At 38.6% G+C, this 19,699-nt stretch overlaps 3 protein-coding genes across 5 annotated transcripts in view; all 3 read right to left on the bottom strand.

The window, feature by feature from the left end:
- The window catches only part of LOC128019114 (synphilin-1), a 32,031-nt gene extending 22,060 nt beyond the window's left edge, over window positions 1-9,971 (bottom strand). Inside the window, exons 1-5 of the mRNA XM_052605164.1 lie at window positions 9,809-9,971; window positions 9,182-9,252; window positions 6,189-6,246; window positions 4,243-4,838; window positions 3,071-3,250 (exon numbers count right to left, since the gene is read on the bottom strand). Coding sequence (XP_052461124.1) covers window positions 3,071-3,250; window positions 4,243-4,838; window positions 6,189-6,246; window positions 9,182-9,238 — 891 coding nt within the window. The 5' untranslated portion in view covers window positions 9,239-9,252; window positions 9,809-9,971. The remainder of the gene's footprint in view (window positions 1-3,070; window positions 3,251-4,242; window positions 4,839-6,188; window positions 6,247-9,181; window positions 9,253-9,808) is intronic.
- Window positions 9,972-10,373: 402 nt separating this feature from the next.
- On the bottom strand, window positions 10,374-13,801 carry LOC128018082 (protein-lysine 6-oxidase-like). The gene is made up of 7 exons (XM_052603464.1): window positions 13,390-13,801; window positions 13,205-13,313; window positions 12,719-12,850; window positions 11,932-12,088; window positions 11,757-11,852; window positions 11,570-11,685; window positions 10,374-11,493 (listed from the first exon to the last, which is right to left on the bottom strand). Exons 1-7 carry the CDS (start codon window positions 13,781-13,783, stop codon window positions 11,487-11,489), a joined length of 1,011 nt encoding a protein of 336 aa, XP_052459424.1. The 5' UTR covers window positions 13,784-13,801; the 3' UTR covers window positions 10,374-11,486.
- A 1,611-nt stretch (window positions 13,802-15,412) lies between these two features.
- Window positions 15,413-19,699, bottom strand: LOC128018081 (protein Largen-like). 3 transcript variants are annotated; one of them, XR_008184722.1, is made up of 3 exons: window positions 18,773-19,699; window positions 17,041-17,582; window positions 15,413-15,685 (listed from the first exon to the last, which is right to left on the bottom strand). XR_008184722.1 is itself a non-coding variant. In XM_052603462.1 (2 exons), exons 1-2 carry the CDS (start codon window positions 18,905-18,907, stop codon window positions 17,100-17,102), a joined length of 618 nt encoding a protein of 205 aa, XP_052459422.1. In that variant the 5' UTR covers window positions 18,908-19,699; the 3' UTR covers window positions 15,892-17,099. The 3 variants fall into 3 exon arrangements, 1 of the variants encoding a protein (XP_052459422.1); XR_008184723.1 differs by lacking the exon at window positions 15,413-15,685 and adding an exon at window positions 15,892-16,959; XM_052603462.1 differs by lacking the exon at window positions 15,413-15,685 and having other exon boundaries at window positions 15,892-17,582.

Here is a 19,699-nt window from a genome sequence, read left to right as displayed (position 1 = left end):
CATTCAATACAAACATAGATGCTACAGACATCAGCATTTAGCTTTTGTTTTTGGATTGGGTTGAAACTACATAGAACTGGCCTTAAATTAAAAGATTAACTGTAACCATGTGAAATTAAAGGCAATAACTGCATAGTTCTACAGTCCAAACAACACAATCAACACACATTCAATAAGAGGTTTCTTAATCAGCATATAGTATTTTAGTTTTAAAATTTGGTTTTAAATTTAAAACAAGGTCTTTACCAATGAGACTAAATAAAAGTATGCTATATAAATATTATTCCAAAATGTTAAAATCAAATAATGTTGGTGCGAATAAAGCACAGATGCAAAGTGGTTCATTCATCCAATTACAAAAATAAATAAAATAGGGTAATGATTCACATCTATATATTTTTTTTTACTTGAGCCAATGAAAAATAAAGAACTATTCTCAAGTTAAAAAATAAAATTGTGAATCATTACCCAAAAATATTTTAATTGGATGAATGAAACCCTTTTTTCAGTGTGCTTCAGCAGGTGATTTTTAAATCAAATTAAGTCAATGTAATTTTAAGGAAAAAGGAAAATAATCCTATACAGAACTGACGTTTACTTCTGACTTTTCAAACGTGTATGCAAGTTCTACTTTACAAAAAAAAAACATTTCAGTTTTGTCACAGTTTAATCTGTGTCGTTTCTCATCCAGCTCGCAAGAAGTTGATCCTTCACTGTCTTCGCTTGTGCAGGGCACGGAAAGGTACGATACGCTCGAGCAGCTTCAGTGAGCACAGGAAAGGCTTTTATTTGTGCAGCAGTACACCAGCGGCTGTTCGCTTCCTGCTGTCTATTCCTCAGATGTGTAGCTCGTGTTGCCCGTGTCCAGCACACAGATTTTGAAATACTTCCACACAAATGACATGATAGCGAATGATTACAATGTAGTCTGTGCACGCGGGCGCACTTACGGAAAAATCGGCCGATCGTGTATTTTAAGCAAAAACCGTCCGGTTCCGATTTATGGCCGGTCAACGGTGCATCCCTAACATTTAGTGAGGTACTTACAACATGAGGCATGGCTTTTGATTTATAGTTTTTTTTTAAGTTGGTAAATTAGACTTAATTATTTGTTGTTTGTTTTGATTTGTGTGGCATTCCTTTTTTTATAGAAAGATTACCCATTTTAATAATTGGCGAATTTTACGTTTTTTGTTTATTTGTTTTTATGTCACAAATTTAAGTCATTATTAAAGTACTTCTAAAACACATTGGTGTCTGTAATGTTGTGTATTGTGTTAAAGATCCAGTAAACCACCTCAGTCTTGGTAATGCAGCATAGTGACATGTCTGTGTGTTGTGTACGATCAGGTTCCAGTAAATCACATTTGTCCCTGTAATGTTGGACGATGTGCAGTTGTGTATTGTGTTAAAGATCCGGTACTCTTTAACCACCTCAGTCTTGGTAATGCAGCATAGGGACATGTCTGTGTGTTGTGTATGGGGTCAAGTACCTGTAAAACACATTGTCCCTGTAATCCAGAAAACTGACATGTTTTGTGTATTGTAAAACGAGTGTCCTCCTAAATCAATCTGACCCTATAAATCCCAATTATGTAATGGGCGGGAACATTATAGGAGGGGCGTGACAGTCCTTGTGTACCACCAAAATATCATATTGTCATATTATCCATTCTATTGTGTGTAAAGAAAATCCAAAGTGATATTTGTGTTCTGCAGAGTAAAACAAAATTTTTGATAGTTTTATCATCTCTGTAGGACACCGGGAAAGGGGTGTCCCCTTAAACCACCATCCAACTGGTTTGGCCATCAAAGTACTGCTAAACCACAAAAACCAGTATGTGTGTGTGTGTGTCTGTGTGTGTGTGTGTGTCTCTGTGTGTCTGTGTGTGCGTGTGTGTCTCTGTGTGTGTGTGTGTGTGTGTGTGTCTCTGTGTGTGTGTCTCTGTGTGTGTGTGTGTGCGTGTGTGTGTGTCTCTGTGTGTGTCTCTGTGTGTGTGTGTGTGTGTGTGTGTCTGTGTGTGTGTGTGTGTCTCTGTGTGTCTGTGTGTGCGTGTGTGTCTCTGTGTGTGTGTGTGTGTGTGTGTGTGTGTGCGTGTGTCTCTGTGTGTGTCTGTGTGTGTGTCTGTGTGCGTGTGTGTGTGTGTGCGTGCGTGTGTGTGTGCGTGCGTGTGTGTCTCTGTGTGTGTGTGTGTGCGTGTGTGAGTGCGTGCGTGCGTGCGTGTCTCTGTGCGTGTGTGTGTGTCTCTGTGTGTGTGTCTCTGTGTGTGTGTGTGTGTGCGTGTGTGTGTGTCTCTGTAGCCCCTTTCACACTGCCATTCCAGCAAATACAGGGGTAAAGTGTTCCTGTAATTGGTCCCTGGTCGCTAGATTTGGCACTTTCACACAGCCAGTGATGACCCGGTATATGTGCGTGCTTTCACACACAACCCTTGAAGATCCCGTAACGACACGTGACATCAGCGCGTGACGTGTAATGTACGAGTCGACAAAGCTTGGCACGTTATACTTTAACTGAAGCAAGCAAACGATCTCGGCATCAGCGCGGAAAGTGAGGAACTAACTGAACTCTGCTTCATTACAGTTTGCACATGTGTTTTCGTCGTGAATGTTGATCTTCCTTCAAAACAGCCGGTAAAAAAGTCGCGCGATAACGCGCGTCATCACTTCGATACCGAATTAGATCTGGCTTTTGTTCACACAGCGCTCGTTCCGGATCGATTACCGCAATGTTACTATGTCCCCGACCCGGGTTCGATTCGGTAATCAATTCCGGGACGTGGTTGCTTTCACACAGAAGGCGACCAGGCAATGTTACGGGAATATTGCGGGTCCGACGTGCAGTGTGAAAGGGGCTTGTGTGTGTGTGTGTGTCTCTGTGTGTGTGTCTCTGTGTGTGTGTGTGTGTGTGTGTGTGTGTGTGTCTCTGTGTGTGTCTCTGTGTGTGTGTGTGTGTGTCTCTGTGTGTGTGTCTCTGTGTGTGTGTGTGTGTGTGTGTGTCTCTGTGTGTGTGTGTGTGTGTGTGTCTCTGTGTGTGTGTCTCTGTGTGTCTCTGTGTGTGTGTGTGTACCCTGACGGCGAGGCCGGTGGGCGTCAGCTGCTGTGTGTTCCTCTCGTTCAGACAGTCTTCTCCCATCAGTGAGGTCAGGTGCTGCACACAGTCGGTGTGACCCTGAGCCGCAGACACGTGCAGCAGGTTGTTCTCGTCCTCGTCTCGGATCCGCTCCAGGTTCTCCGCTGCTAAATGAGGCTGAAGACACACACGGTTAGATCACATCACAAAACTGATCTTAAATAAAGCACACCCTCACAGCCACTGGTGCATCTGGATAAATAAAGCAGAAACTGATGTCAGAAAATCACCAGTCTGCTTAGATTTAAAGGTCAGAAATATAGCTTTCATGAATAAAAATCACAAACATTACATTACATGTGTCAAATATTTTTTTCAAATGGTTTATTAAATCATTAATACAAGAAGCTTTCTTTACAGCTCTTCTGCTTTAGAGCATCTGTTAATGTTAAAGCCACAACTGAAATATTAAGATATTCAGTCAACTGCATCTTTCAGAAAAAAAAAAAAAAAATTATATTTTCATGGCTTTCATAATGTTTATCAAATGAGTTTTTGCTCAAAACGAACCGAAAAGAAAAAATAAATCGACCAAAAATATTTGAAAAATATTGCCATATTGGATATCGATAATATTGTGCATCCCTACTTGAAATATATATATTATATACATACAGAAAAAACTGGGCAATAATTTTTTTTGTTTAAAAACATTTTTGCTTTTTGTACTTAAGAGAATTATATTAAAACCAATTAATATTTATGCAGTTTTTATTTTATTTATAAACCATTTTTCCCCATTGAAAAGAATGCAGTTTTTTTTAATCATTTTCGATTACTGCAGTATTTCAGGTTTCAAATAAAAACTAGCAGTGCACTTTTCTTTCAGCATCACGACTGATTTGTAGATTGTATTTTCACATTTTCCCTTTGTTTCTTTGGTGGTTATTTTGTAACTTTTTAAAAATGTATTTATTTATTTATTTCCAACCACCAGTCTTTTCCAATCATGCGCTCAATTTTTGTGTGTTCATAAACCAAATGCCACTAAAAAGTCACCAATTTTAGATTTTTGTAAATTTCTAAATGTATACTGTTTGGTCAAAAGCGGAAAACCTTGAGAAGATCATATCACAGTCAAAGAGAGTGAAGTCGGAGGCGTCTCTCACCAGCAGAGAGATCTGTCCTTCTCTCACGATGTTCAGGATGTTCTGCGTCTTCTTGGCTTCTTCATCAGCTTCTCCAAACGTCCTCCAGGGCTTGTCCTGCTTCGGGGCTTTGTCCGGCTGGAGAGGGAGCGTGTCGGGTCGGTCGAGGTCCGGCTCGGATCCGTGAGCGCTCTGTGTCCTGAGATAGTCCTGATCCACAGACTTGGACTTCCTGATGTGTGGCCAGCTGACGGGAGAGAGCGCACAGAAGTGTGTCCCGTGGCTCATGCTCTCGGAGTGTGTGAGCGCGCTCCTCTTCTCTCGCGGCAGGCTGGACGTCTGCTGACCGGACTTGATGTACGGCACGTCCAGGATCTCGTCCATGTCCAGGTCGTAGTGCTCCAGCTCTCCGAACATCAGCAGGCCTCTGCTCTTGTCTTTGCTGATGTCTGCGGTCAGCTCGCCGCTCTTCTCCTCGCTCTCCGTCTCCTGCGGCTGGTGTTTGAGAGGAGACACACGCTTGACCGGCCGCAGCTTGCTGTAGACATCAGCGATGCCCGTGGGCTTGATTCCCGCTCCGTGTGACGCCGCACTACGAGCCCAGCTGATGGACGGAGCTGAAACACACGAGAGCGACCCGTCCTGATGTGAACATCGAAACACTGATGGAGGGAAATCACCCAGAACCCAACGAGCTGCGTTCACACTCACTGCAACGAGTCACGGGTATCTCCTTATACACAGGTGCTCGTCATATAATTAGAATATCATTTAGAAGTTGATTTATTTCTCTAATTCCATTCAAAAAGTGAAACTTGTATATTATATTCATTCATATACAAGTTTAATTTTTTGAATGGAATTAGTGAAATAAATCAACTTTTTGATGATATTCTAATTATATGACATTCTAATTATATGACCAGCACATGTAATCATAAATTAAATTTTAATTTAAAAAAAAAAAAAAAAAAAAAATTTCAATCGTAAAAATTTTACTTTGAAATAAATCTTAAAATAAAAAAACAAAGCAGCTTCACACCAATAGATAAGAAATTTTAACGAAGTATAAATTATTAAAATAATATATAACTCACTAAAATCAAATAAAAGAGAAATGTTTATAATGTAAATGTAAAAAAAGAAAAGTTAAATCAAACCAGAAATATTAAAATAAGATTTAAAAAAATATATAAAATAGATTGTTACAAAGCAGCTTCACAGCATAATTTTTTTTTAATAATTATAAATTAATCATTTTAAAATAAAAACAAAAAATCAATATAATGTAAAATGTAAAAAAATAACAAAAATCAAATCAGAAATATTAAAATCTGAAATTTTACAAAAGAAACTGTTTATACTGAGCAGCTTCGCAGCAATCACTAAGAAAATAACAGAATCAATAATTCTATAAATACATATTCATAATTTTAATATCCACATCAAACTGTTTAACTAGAGCAGTGTTTCCCAAACGAGTCTCACAAGCTAATTATCATACAAATCAGAAGCTGAAATAACTTCATTTTGTAAAAATATGTTGAATAAAACACTTGCACAAAAATGTTATAAAAGGTACAATTTAAATAAATGTGTATAAAAGAAAAACAATAAAAATGCAATAATTCATAAAATTGAAAAGTTGAAATAAATTATTTTAAAGTAAAAACAGATTCAGTAAGTAATAAACAAAACAAAAGCACTGAGTCAATGATGCAAACTTCATTGAATATGAGACCAATTCACAGAAGAGAATAGAGTCATTATTCAGTTCAGTTACATTCAATTCAAATCCACAATTCAATGTGATTTTTAATTCAGAATTCATTTTTTAATTCTAAAGCCATTCTACAGAAGCCAGGGGTGTCATAATTCAGCTCAGTTTAGAGTTCAGTTATGAAGCAGCTCTATAGAAGGCAGTAGAAATGTTGTGACTCCTGTATAGATCTGAAGCTCTTCAGTACCTTGTCTCTCGTCGTTCGCTCCATCGTGTCTTCGGCACAGCTCAGGAATACTCTTGAACTGAGACAGGACACACATCAGACGGGTTATGAAACATGAAATATCTTATGTGTTCAGCAGCATGTCATGTGACCGTTATCCAACATCACAGAATAGTTCATTACACCATTTAACATTTACATTTAAATAAATAGGTGTAACATAAAAATAAACTAAATAAAATACCAAAAAATAAATAAACTATTTTAAAACGCAAACATTTACATAAAATGAAATCAAAAAGTACCATTTAAAGTTTTAAATAAAAAGCATATACACAGAAAATAAAACAAAAAATTGACTATTATTATACCACAGAATTTTTTTTTAAATAAACAATAAGTACGGAAGTTCTAAGCGGCCATGCATTATAATTTTTTTTTCCTTTTTGTTTTCTCGTTATAACGACTTAATTTTCTCGTTATCTCGACATAACGAAAGTCGTTTTCTCGTTATAACGACTTATTTTTCTCGTTATCTCGACATAACGAAGTTCGTTTTCTCGTTATAACGACTTCATTTTCTCGTTATCTCGACATAACGAAAGTCGTTTTCTCGTTATAACGACTTATTTTTCTCGTTATCTCGACATAACGAAGTTCGTTTTCTCGTTATAACGACTTCATTTTCTCGTTATCTCGACATAACGAAAGTCGTTTTCTCGTTATAACGACTTATTTTTCTCGTTATCTCGACATAACGAAGTTCGTTTTCTCGTTATAACGACGTCATTTTCTCGTTATCTCGACATAACGAAAGTCATTTTCTCGTTATAACGACTTATTTTTCTCGTTATCTCGACATAACAAAGTTCGTTTTCTCGTTATAACGACTTATTTTTCTCGTTATCTTGACATAACGAAAGTTTGTTTTCTCGTTATAATGACATGACAGTTTTACTGTTGCTATAGTAACGAACTCAACTGTGACAGGCATCTGATGGACACCATGCAGGCGCTCTTACTGTAGCCTATATTTCAGCAAATTTAGCTTCGCCTAGGTAATAACGTCTACAATACTGTACATAAATAAAGGCTGATCAATCACTGTTGATTTTTCCAGAGACAGTACAACGAACGTTTTGTTTTTGTAATTAACATGTTTAAATGGCAACACCGCGCCATTAGAGCTGCTTGTATTAAACTCACTTTTCATTTTCCCTTTATTTTACATAAAATTATATATAATTTGTCATTTGCAGTAGTCTTTATATGATGTGGCAGATATCATGTGTGTTACAAGCTTCTGTTTGAAAAGAGCGTCTATGTGTAGGACTACGTGTGTGTGTGTGTGTGTGTGTGTGTGTGTGTGTGTGTGTGTGTGTAGAAAAAAACGATTACAACATTATAGAACAAAACTGAATTAAATTAGCCTATGGATTTTACATATACATCACATTTCTCATCAATATGGTTAACAATAAAGATTAGTAATAAGGAAAAGAAGCACATCAGCCTACATCGTTAAATCCCGTCCTACTGTAGATAAACAGAATACAGTGATGTCAACCTTGGTTTTGATAAGCAGTTATTTCATGACCCAGAACGCTTGGTGAAACTCATGCATCTAGCAGGAACTTAATACACAAAATATTCATATTGATTCAAGCATTTAACATTTATGAATTAATTAAATGTCAGTAATGAAGACTGCACAAATTATAGCGATCACGAGGAAGGTCCGCGTACAGTAAAGTGGATAGTGTACAACACCCCATCAGTTATATTCAGGTCTATAGTGCCACCTGCTGGCGCAGTTTTGTAACTTCTTAGAGAAAACTAAGTCGTTATAACGAGAAAACGAACTTCGTTATGTCGAGAAAACGAAGTCGTTATAATGAGAAAACGAACTTCGTTATGTCGAGAAAACGAGAAAACGAAGTCGTTATAATGAGAAAACGAACTTCGTTATGTCGAGATAACGAGAAAATTAAGTCGTTATAACGAGAAAACAAGAACAAAAATATTATAATGCATGGCCGCTTAGAACTTCCGTAAATAATAGTTACAATACATTAATGAAATAATAAATGTAAAATTTAAACCTTTAATACATTTTAAAAGTTAAATTGTAATGTTAAATTAAAATAATTAAATCAATGAAAGTAAAAACTAATAAATAAAAAAAAAATTTAGAAATATGTAATATTATTTGTTCAGCAGCATGTCATGTGAACATTAACCAACATCACAGAATAGTTAAACCATAAAACATAAAAATTTAATAAATAGGTGTAAAATAAAAAATAAACTAAATAAAAAATTATTTATAAAAAAATTATTTAAGAATTTAAAATGACAAATTTTAATAACTTTTTTAATAACACTTTGTATTTAATCAAAAATTAGTAATTTAAATAAAAAATAAAATGCTTACTAAATATTGAATAATAAAATGTTAAATTCAAATAAATCAATTTTGAGATAACAACAAATCAAATTAAAACACTTAGTTAAAAGATTACAAACTTTATTAGATTATCTGCATGTCATGTGAACATTAACCGTCATTAGAGAACCGTGAATATGTGAAAGTGCTGATCGTTTATTAATGTTTAATCTCAGAAGTAAATATATGAGCTCAAATGGGTTCAACTCTTTAAAAACTGTCGACCGATTATCGGCACCGATATTAAGCTTTTTAATGGTTATCGGTATCGTTTTCAAAACTGATTTGCTGATAAAATTATTTAAAACGATTTTCATCAAGTCAGAGCCCTTGTTATTCTCAGTTTTTATATAAATTTTTATTTTTTACACCAGATATACATTGATTATTGATCTACTTATCTGTAATAATCGTATAATAAAGGTCGACCCCTATACTACACAACAGATTAATATGAAAAATGTTTCAAGTCTGTGTTCTGTGATACGATCACGTGGAATGAAGATCCATACAGCATGTTTAAACAGGTATAATAATAATAATAATAATAAAAAGATCATAAACTCACAGGTAAATCATCAGTGAAGTCAATCTCGTCCAGATCCAGGTATTCAGGAACGTCCATCTTCAGCCAGCATTCTGAGACACACACACACATCATTACAGGGTCACACTGTCCAATACTGTACTACACTCGTGTGACGTCACTCCGAGTACAGGGGGCGGAGTTTGGGCTCATACATCAGAACGGGATTGGATGGTGGGTTTGTGGGCGTGGCTATCAGAGCTGAACGTGAGTTTATTAAACTATGAAGTATCTATTTAACCACTGGTTAACATTAACCAGCATATGAGAGTTATTTATACTTTGAAGAAAATTCATAAATATTTTTTTGCGTCCAGAATAAGTGATGGAGCTGTTAATAAGAGCAGAATCATGAAGAAAAGAGTCACTGACGCTTATGTTTCACATCCAACACAAAACAAACTGATGGATGTTCATGAGATGATGGAGATGCTGCTGTCTGTCTGTGTGTGTCTCTCTCTCTCTCTCTCTCTCTCTCTCTCTCTCTGTGTCTTTTGTTTCTAGCATTAGCTTTAGCATCTCCCGTGCTCTCTCCGTGTTTCTCCGGTTTCCCGCGCGTCTCTCGGTCTCTCGTGTCGGATGTTGTGCGTGTGTCTGCCATGACGTTACCTCGTTCCCGCTGCTGTCTGTCTCTCGCCGCTCGTCTGTCTGTGTTTCTGCCGATTAGCGGATCATCTGAAGAATGTGACACGAGCACGCGCCTCCCTCAGCGTCCTCAGCGCGCGCGGCCCCGACACACGCGCGCACACGCAGACACGCGCATGCGCCAGCAGAGGGCGACAGACACAAACAAACTCGAGCCCTAAAAAACATTCCCTTCATGAATCATTCTCTAGAATCTCTGGACATGATTTAACTCACACCCGCAGAGCTTATAAAAGTCTATCAATATTAATCTGTATTATCACTTTTTATCAAATAACACATCCTTGCTGAACAAAAGCATTTTTAAAAAAAGATAGAAAAAATTTACTTTTGAAGGGTAGTGTTGTTAGAAAATATTTTTATTTTAAATAAATGCTCTTATTTTTCACCGTATTCATAAAATAATCCTGATAAAAGTATCACAGGTTCCAAATATATATATATTGTGCAGCACAACTGTGTTCAACACTGATAATAATCAGAAATGTTTCTCGAGCAGTAAATGATCATATTATTCTGATTTCTGAAGATCATGTGACACTGAAGACTGGAGGAATGAATTCAAATTAAATTAAATTAAGATAATTTTGGATTCGTTAAAGAAACAATAAGGTTATTTCAATCAAATAATATTAATAACAAAAAATGATAGATTCATTTTAATTAATAATTAATAAAAATGTATTGTATTCATTTTATTTACAAATGAGGACAGTTTGGGATGTTTTCTCAGATTAATTCACTTCTGGCTACAACTTTGTCCACAGAATATGGTTAATAAAGCAAAGCATTAAACCAAATACACATGAAACACATGAAAGTTAAGAAAACATATTCTCATCTGCGTTTATTCAAGTTTGTGCCTCCTAGACTAAAGGGATTTATAATATCAGCAACACCTCTGAAAAGAGGCTGAAAAAAGTAGACAGATAATATCAAACATTAATCTGAAAATGATGTTCATATTTTCAGCCTCTTATTAAACGTTCCTGTTTTTTTTTTTTTTTTTTTTTTTTTTTTTGCACACATCCCTAAAACTAAACCAAACTATTTGTAGAAACATTACAATTAACATAGATAATGCATTGAAAGAAAAAAACACTACAACTACGACTGGATGGAGTTTTATCATTATTTTACACTCAAAAAGACAGAATAACCGTACAGACTGGAATATTGTAAGGCTTTACTGTGAAATTATTACCCAGCTCACAGAGAATGTTTTATAAAGGTTCCAGAACTCCTTCTTAAAATAATGTTAATGGAATGTTCTTAGAACAATGTTCTCACAACGTTCCTCTGATGTTATTTGCGTGTTCTTAGACCTGTGTTCAGAAATCCTTCACTTTCAAAATGATAGCACAGCAGGTTTGAACAGCGAGATGTTTTTAACATAAACACTGATGTTTTGAACATTGAGAGAACGTTCAGATGTAACGTTCTCATGATGGAATGTTTCAGTAACGATTTTACTTTGAGCGTTTAAAAACCCTTTGAAGTGATGCTTTCATAACGTTAGGAGACATTCTCCGAGCATGTTTTGATCCGTGTCTGTCATCATTATTTTCACAGATATTGGTTTTATTTCTGTGATCCTCAGCAGGTCGTGGTGATGTTCACTGCTCCTGGGTTCTCTCGAGTCCTAGTGTCTGTGAAGAGAAGGATTGCAGGATTGACACACGAGCTGGTTTCCTTCAGGTAAGATGAAGAAAGTGCATGACTTACGACGTCACGCTGCAGCCGGATACGTGCGCGTAGTTTCCGGTGTAGTGAATGTCACAGCGAACTACATTATTACTGAAGTCTGACTCTGACACCTGGAAGCCTGGGTTGACTGTAATCTGAAATAAAGCACATCAGACCCTTGAGAAGATCCTCAGAGCACCAGCAGCTCGTGTGGAGACTCTCTGACCTTCAGCGTGTAGCGTCCCGGCTGGACGTCTGTGATATCGATCCACTGACAGTCGATGTCTGCGCTGTAGGTGTCGTAACATCCGGGACTCAAACCCTGCGATGGAGAATAATCACACTGTCTGTGTCGTCTGTGCTGTGTGTGTGTGTGAGTGTGTGTGTGGGTTATTACACACCTGTGTGTGAGACGTGCATGCGTAGCGGCGGTAGTGTCCAGGGTCACAGGACGTGTCCTCCAGACAGAAGCTGGCTTTATGACCCTCGGCGACGCGCTGCTGTGTGCTGGAGTCCAGCAGGTCGTAATGACAGAACTCATTCATGCTGTGATAGTGACTGAGCACACACACACACACACACACACACACCGACTCTTATGTAGAACAGGAGCAGATTATTCACCATTCAAAGGTTTTGGGTTATTAGTCTCTTCTGCTCATCAGAGGTGCATTTATTTGATCATAAATACAGTAAAATTTTGAAATATTATTATAATTTAAAATATCTGTGTTTTATGTGAATATCTGTTAAAGTGTAATTTATTTCTGTGATCAAAGCTGCATTTTTAAATTAAAAATACAGTAAGAATAGTGAAATATTATTCTAGTGTAAATCATCTGTTTTCTGTGTGAATCTGTGTTAAAGTGTAATGTATTTCTGTGATGCTCCGCTGTATTTTCAGCATCATTCCTCCAGTCTTCAGTGTCACATGATCTTCAGAAATCAGGATAATATGATGATTTACTGCTTGATTTCTGATTATTAGCAATGTTCCAGTTGTGGAAACTGATATTGTATTTTTCAGGATTCACAGATGAACAGAAAGTTCAGAAGAACAGCATTGATTTGTTTGTAACATGTTTGCACGGATCGATTTAACACATCCTTGCTGAATTGATTTTAAACTAGTGTACATTCAAATATTTTCTTTTGCATCACGCTATGAATAACTTGTTTTCTCCTCACTTGTGACAGCTGTGCCATTCCCAGGTGTATCTGGGTCTGCTGGGAAGAAAGTCTGCGGTTCCCTGGTTCTTCACGCGCTGGGGGAACCTCAGCAGAACCCTGGTGTCATAATCTCGAGCGTTTGCAGCAGAACTGAGGAACACAGAGGAGATTTCAGAAATCTCTTAGAACAGTGTTCTCCACGCCTCCTCGCGAGGTCATCTGGATGTTCTCCATAATATTCTTCAGTAATAACAATAGAATGCTCTCATAATGTCTTTCAAAATCTAGAATGGAATGTTCGTATCAAGGAAAAAAAAGTTCTTTAAACATAAAGAAATTGGAGTTTAGATGTCGAGAGAACATTCAGATGTAACTTTCTCAAAATGATAGAATGGAATGTTTCTCTAACGTTCACATAACCAAAAAGAAACGTTCTTAATGCAATAAAACACTGGATGTTTCGAATAGACAGGAGGACAGAGAGACTGTTCCTCTGACACACACCTGGCCAGACAGTTCTCCTCGGCCGCGCACCGGAGGCTGTACACGGGCGCTCTCTGGACATACGTGGACACCTGGATCATGTAGGGGTCAACCACCAGATCCGGGAGACCTGTGCACATCCACCACCATCATCATCATCATCATCATCATCATGAGCTCACAGACTCATGACACGCACTTCTCACCGTTCTGGAAGTATCTGGTTCCGTATCCGTGGTGCCTCAGCGCGCTTCTCGGTCTGGGTCTGTAGTACGAGTCGTAGTAGTTGTAGTGTGGACTATAGGGAGCGTTCCTGACGGATTTGTAGGGATCGTAGGAGTCATCGGACACCATCCGGTCAGTAGAGTCCGCGCTGGTGTTCTGTCGGTCTGTGATCACGGTCACCGGCGCGGATTCTGCTCGGCTCGCCTCTCTTCGTCCCGGAGGCACGTACCGGGACCCCGGGCTCACCAGCTGGTACGCGCGCCCGTTGTTCGTCCATCGCGTCCGCGCGCGCTGCGCACCTGCTTCGTGCTGCGATCCACGGTGAAGCTGAGAGAACACCGACAGAAACAGCAGCACCACACCGAACCGAGCCATGATCCGCGAGCCTCGAGCTCCCGGTGCAGCAGAATGAGTGAAGATGAAGATGAGATGAGGAGGAGCTGCTGAAGCTGCTGCGCGTGCACGAGTTCCTCTGGAGCAGTTTCAGAGTTACACTGTAACATATTACACAACAACAGCATTGCTTCATTATATATGAGCTCACCTGCATTATACAATCATTACAAATGATCATTTACATAAGATGAACTCGACCTTGTATTTTCTTCCAAACCTGAATGATTTCTTCTGTGGAGCATTTACTTTGTGAAATGTTGCTGATGAAACATGAAATCATGAACCAATTAAAAACGGAGATTTTTTTTTTTAAGAGAAAAGAGACTTTATGTTCACATACATTTTGTAATTTATTCACACACATATCAGTCAATCAATATTTTGTAAAGACAAAAAGACTAATTTATTAAGAAAATTATAATTTTTCCTGAGAATAGCAAGTTATAAATGCAGAATTGTAAACTTGCAATTTTGACAAAAAAAAGTTATAGTCGCAGTTACTTTTTACTTCAATGCAGAAAGGGCTTCAATATATAACAAAACCCTGAATAATTCTTCAGAAGAAAGAAATATAATTGTTATTTGTCACTTTGGGAGCAGAAGAGCAGATGGTCATTGTGCTGTGTTCACAGAGTCAGATTTCTCTGAAATAATAACCAGTGAAGAGATGATTTATAAAGTGCTTTTACTGAGCTTCTATTTTTAATCAAAGGTAGTAGTAAAATCCTACGACTGTGTTCTTCCAGGAGCAGAACGTGGTGTTTGTTTGTCATCTTCTCCTCACTCTCTTCACTGGGTTTGGCTGGATTTGAGTCTGATGTTCTGCTGGTGATAGAGGTTTCTTCTGTCCTCACCAGCAGCAGTGAAACTCCGTCTGTGTGTTAAAGGTGTAAAGACCTCTGCTCATTAAGCTGAAGTAAAAGCCTGGTCTCACGCCACACGTCCAGGATCACACCGTACACCTCAGTGTTCTTCACTCAGCAGCTCAGAGAAAGCTGAGACCCTCCTGAACCAGACACGTTTAAAGATTAAAGTGGAGGTGCTGTGAATATAAGGGCGTCTCAATGAGCTGCAGATGTGTGGCGTCGATCTGAAGACTTTAATCTGCACTAATGAGACGGGACAGGACGTATAAAAACATGGAAACACCAGCGGGACGTTCACCTGAGATGTGCTCTCACTTTCACTGAAGCTCATATAATCACTGCTGAGACCAGCATTCTCTCAACGTCCTCCTGACGGGGTTATAGCCTGCAGGACCACAAAACCAGGCCAAAAAATCTTTCAAGTTCTTCAAATGAATTCTTAGCAATGCATATTATTAATCAGAAATTAAGTTTTAAGTAAATATCTTCATGAAACATGATCTTAACTTAATATCCTCATGATCTTTGGCATGAAAGAGAAATGTATCATTTTGACCCAAACAATGAATGAAGAGATAAAAGAGTTGAGACTTTTTTCAGTTATTTTTACTCCATGGTGAACACATTTACACACATCTGTGTGTGTCTGTGCCAAACTCACCATCAGTGTTTTCACAGGTCAGAGGTCAGAGGTCAAAGTCACACACATCTGTCACTCAATAAACACACGTTCAGATGCAGAGGACTTCATGTTTTTAATCAGTACATAAATACATTTTCCGTCATCTACCGTGTGACATCTTTAAAATCATCTTAGAAAATATCAAAAATATGCATATTGTATCTGAAGGCTTTCTTTACAAAAACACAGAAGTTGTCTGCAGACGTCTGACTCTGTTCTGCGTCTGGTTCTGGGGCTCGTCTCCTGTGTGATCTCCGTCAGGATCGCGTGCTCCTCGGGTCGTTCTGTCAGGAAGCACGAGCACCAGCTGAAGAAGATCTGAGTGTGAGAGACCTGCACACACACACACACACAGAAGGAGCAGAGATGAGACGCTGCTGTGTAGGAGATGAATACTGATTTCTGTCCTCCCACTGATCTGCAGATGAGCTTCTCTCAAACACACGCAACAGCTCTGCTCCTCACAATCTCCTCACATCTCGCTCTAAAGATTTTGAATAAGAACTTATTTTCTGATGTTTTGTTTTTTTATTTAGATATATATATATATATATATATATTAAGCTTTAGTTATTTACAAATATGAGGAATGCTGCCTTGGAAACTACATATGTTCTTGATTTAAAGCAATTAATTGTTTTATTGTGTTGCTTTGTTAACTAGCTGAAATAAAATGTGTATTTCAGTTAATTGTTTTTATTTCAAGTAATTATTATTGTTTATTTTTTTTATTGTGTTGCCTTGGAAACTAGCTGAAATAAAATATATATTTCAGTTAATTAAAAAACATTTTATTTAAAGTATTATTTTATTGTTTTATTTACTGTTTTTTTTATCGTGTTACTTTGTTAACTAGCTGAAATAAAATGTATATTTCAGTTAATTAAAAAAAAATGATTTCAAGTAATTAATTTTTTCATGTTTTGTGTTGCCTTAGAAACTAGCTGAAATAAAGTGTATATTTATTTCAGTAAATCTTTTTTATGTCAAGTATTGAACTCTTTTATGCTGTATTCAGAATTAATTGCATCTGCTCATGATCATATCTTCATCATCTCTGATGTTTTCATCTCATTGCTGAAATACTTCAGATATTTAATGAACATTTTCACATTTCCACAGTTTTCATCCAAGTTGATAGCGGTGATAAATAAACTGTTTTACATTCTCATTTTCTCCAAAACTAGCAAAAGATAAAATCCATGATAGTGTTTCTAAGCTTTTTTTCTTTCTTTTTTTACGTCTTTTACAACCTGATGAATCCGATCATCAAAATGTTTTCAGCTTTTAACTCAAACACACAGAGTCTATAATCATAATAACACTTCCTCCAGTGAAACAGTGTTCTGGTCTGAATCAGGAGAGAAATCTGCACAGATCAAGCAGCGGTTACACAGATCTGTGAGAGACGACAGCAGAACACGTCTTCACTGGAGGAAGTGTTTGAGTTAAAATCATCTTAATGCTGGATGTGTTTCAGGTTTTGTCTTCTCCAGATGTTCACTGATGGACTGGAGTGCTGACGGCACCCATTCATTCTGACGGCACCCATTCACTGCAGAGCATCCATTGATGAGACACTGATGCAGTGCTGCATTTCTACAAACCTGATGAAGACACACACTCCTCCTGATCACTTCTGGCTGAATTATTCCTTGACTGATGAAGGAAAGGCCTGCTTCTCTTACCCTTCCTCTGTCGTACAGCGTCTCTCCAAACACAAATACAAGTTCAGCCTCAGTCTGCGTCAGACAGTGGTGCTGGTGGACTTGCGTAAAATGGTCTTCTGTGGTTTCTGCGAGGGGAAGGCGAGTGCACCGTTCTGCAGGAGCGTCTGATGGACGGGGCTGTGTCTGGCGTCGATCGCTCCGGTGTGTAAGTGCAGATCTGTGCCGTCCACATCACACTGCAGGTCACAGTCGGGGCAGTAGCCGTGATACTGGACCTTCTCACTGAAGCGCACGCGCTCCCTCGTGGTCTGAGCACAGCGGCCGGCGTGACCTTTCACCTCCACAGAGTCTCTGAGCGGCGCTCCGCTGGCCGGGATCTCCTGGGCTCTGGACGCCGAGGATCTCTTCAGGACGGCTGGGGGTCTGAAGAGCGTCTCCTCGGGGTAGATCTTGACGCTGGACGCCGTGGTGGTGCTGCTGCTGGAGCTGCTGTTGGAGCTGTCCATCAGATCCTCCTCCAGACGGAGGTCAGAGGTCAAGCAGTCGATCTCCTCCACCACCTGAGGACCAGCGAGAGTCAAGCGTGAGACGAGCTCAGAAACCAGAAAACACACGAGTCGTTATGTAACTGCAATATGCAATCGATATCTGAATAATCAGGCATAAGTCATAAATGACCTCTGAAGTTCAACATAAAGAACATAAAGCTGCATATGGATGCATTTGAACCCAACAGACTTCCAGAACAGAAAAAGAGCAACTCATCCCCTGCTGCCATCATAAATGTGCACAGAATTATAATAATGTACACTTGTACACTTGTGAACACTGACCCTAACTCAATCCTAATTATGAACAAAACCAGGAAATATTTAACAACTCAATTAATAACTATAATCTGCAACTACATCCACATGCATACTTTTTTTTATATTTGTTTTATATAAATTTTATACGTTATAACGTGTTCTGAACAGAATGTAACATTCCTGTAACGTTCATATAACCAAGAAAAAACGTTTATAAAACAATAAAAACGTGCATTTGAAGCCAGAGAGCGCAGGGACATCTGTTGAAGATCAGTTTGACATCTAATCGAAATCATCTTAAAGACATCTTCTAAACTCTATTTGACCTCTGATCCCGTCCTGCGGATGTAAACGTGACGTCACACGGACGTCACTGAGATGCACGTGTGATATCAGCGAACATTCAGAAAGAAAGCTCTTATGACATATTTCTGTTCAGTTTCTGGCTCCTGAAGCGATGTGTAGCAGACCTTGACTGCGTGAAGTGTGTTTATATCATCGCTATATTATCACACAGTTGTAATCTGATAAATACGGCTGTAATGCCTGAAGACATTCAAGTTATAATAAACATTAACATCACTGTTTTTTAAAAAGCTATTATACTGTAGATATCGTTGTTTGATGCAAATGTTTAGTTTAATATAAAAAATAGAATATTGCTGCTTTATTGTGATATCTGATATCTGAGAGACCCAGTGTACTCATGAATACTGAATGAATGATTGAATGAATGACAGCTGTCAATCACATCAAACACGCGAGTCAGAAAAGAGTCGACTCTTTGATTCTGATTCCCTCGAATGATGATGTCGAGCATCAGAGACAGTAAATGTCATATTTACACGAGGCCTCGATGGACATGAACATCAGATGAGCACCTCATCTTCATCATCATCATCTTCATCATCAGCAGCGCTTATAACGCCGTGTTCACGCACCTCTTTGAGCTCCTTCGCCACATCCTTCAGGTCTCCCAAGATGTGCTCGAGATCCTTCACGATGCACCTGATCTGTCGCTTGACTTTAACTTTTTTCACGCCTCCGTCCGCGTCCGCCGCCGCGCTCCCGGACATCCTCCGAGCCGGACCGGGTCACGGGTGTCCTCTCGGGAAGATCACGCATGTCAATGCTCGCATGTTTTCCTCCAGATGCTGAAGAATCTCGAGCTGCGCGTCCCGGTGAAGCCGCGCATGCGCGCTCCCTGCACACACACTGATGCTGGAAACCACAGACAAACAGAACACATATTAGAAATCATCATCAGCCCTGAGTCATGAGTCAGTCCTCCTCTATCTGTGACATCAGCTGTGTGCCAGCACGCTAACATAGGGAACGTTTTGCTAACTAACGTTCCCATGAACATCCTGTTCTTTAAAAAAAATCGTTTTCTTTGTTATGCGAATATGAAGGAAACATTCCATTTATCATTTTTGCAGACATCCTGGAAACGTTATTCTCGAATGTTCTCTAAACGTTCTGAAACAAGAAGTAACATTTCAAAAAACGTTATGAGCCAACTAAAATGTCTCAGAAAATAACGTTTTGAGAACATTATTAAAGACCAGATAAATCTGAACAAACATTAATGTTACTGGAAGAACGTCTTCCAGAGGTCTGCTCAAGATAGCTTAAAGGGACAGTTCACCTAAAATGAAAGTCACCTCATGTTTTACTCACCCTCAGGCAGGGACGGACTGGGAATAAAAAACGGCCCTGGACTTTGACTAAACCCGTCCCAAAGCAATCGGCGCGGAAACTAGACAACAGTCTGTCTGCGCCATCTTTGTGTACTGTTGATTTAAACACTCAGCTTAAACACTCTCTGTACTGTCAGGTATTTTGTCTTCTTCTGAGGGTGGATTAAA

Source organism: Carassius gibelio, chromosome A8, assembly GCF_023724105.1.
Source record: "Carassius gibelio isolate Cgi1373 ecotype wild population from Czech Republic chromosome A8, carGib1.2-hapl.c, whole genome shotgun sequence".
NCBI classification, from domain to species: Eukaryota; Metazoa; Chordata; class Actinopteri; order Cypriniformes; family Cyprinidae; genus Carassius; species Carassius gibelio.
The sequence above is the reverse complement of the archived record's forward strand: the minus strand, read 5'-3'. Positions and strand labels throughout refer to the sequence as shown.

Coding starts and splice junctions, on each gene's coding strand:
- LOC128018082 (XM_052603464.1), bottom strand. CDS start 13,783: ATGGCTCGGTTCGGTGTGGTGCTGCTGTTTCTGTCGGTGTTCTCTCAG. Junction 13,314..13,389: donor AACCAGATACTTCCAGAACG/GTGAGAAGTGCG, acceptor GGATGTGCACAG/GTCTCCCGGATCTGGTGGTT. Junction 12,089..12,718: donor GAATGGCACAGCTGTCACAA/GTGAGGAGAAAA, acceptor GTGTGTGCTCAG/TCACTATCACAGCATGAATG.
- LOC128018081 (XM_052603462.1), bottom strand. CDS start 18,907: ATGTCCGGGAGCGCGGCGGCGGACGCGGACGGAGGCGTGAAAAAAGTT. Junction 17,583..18,772: donor TGGCGAAGGAGCTCAAAGAG/GTGCGTGAACAC, acceptor GCTGGTCCTCAG/GTGGTGGAGGAGATCGACTG.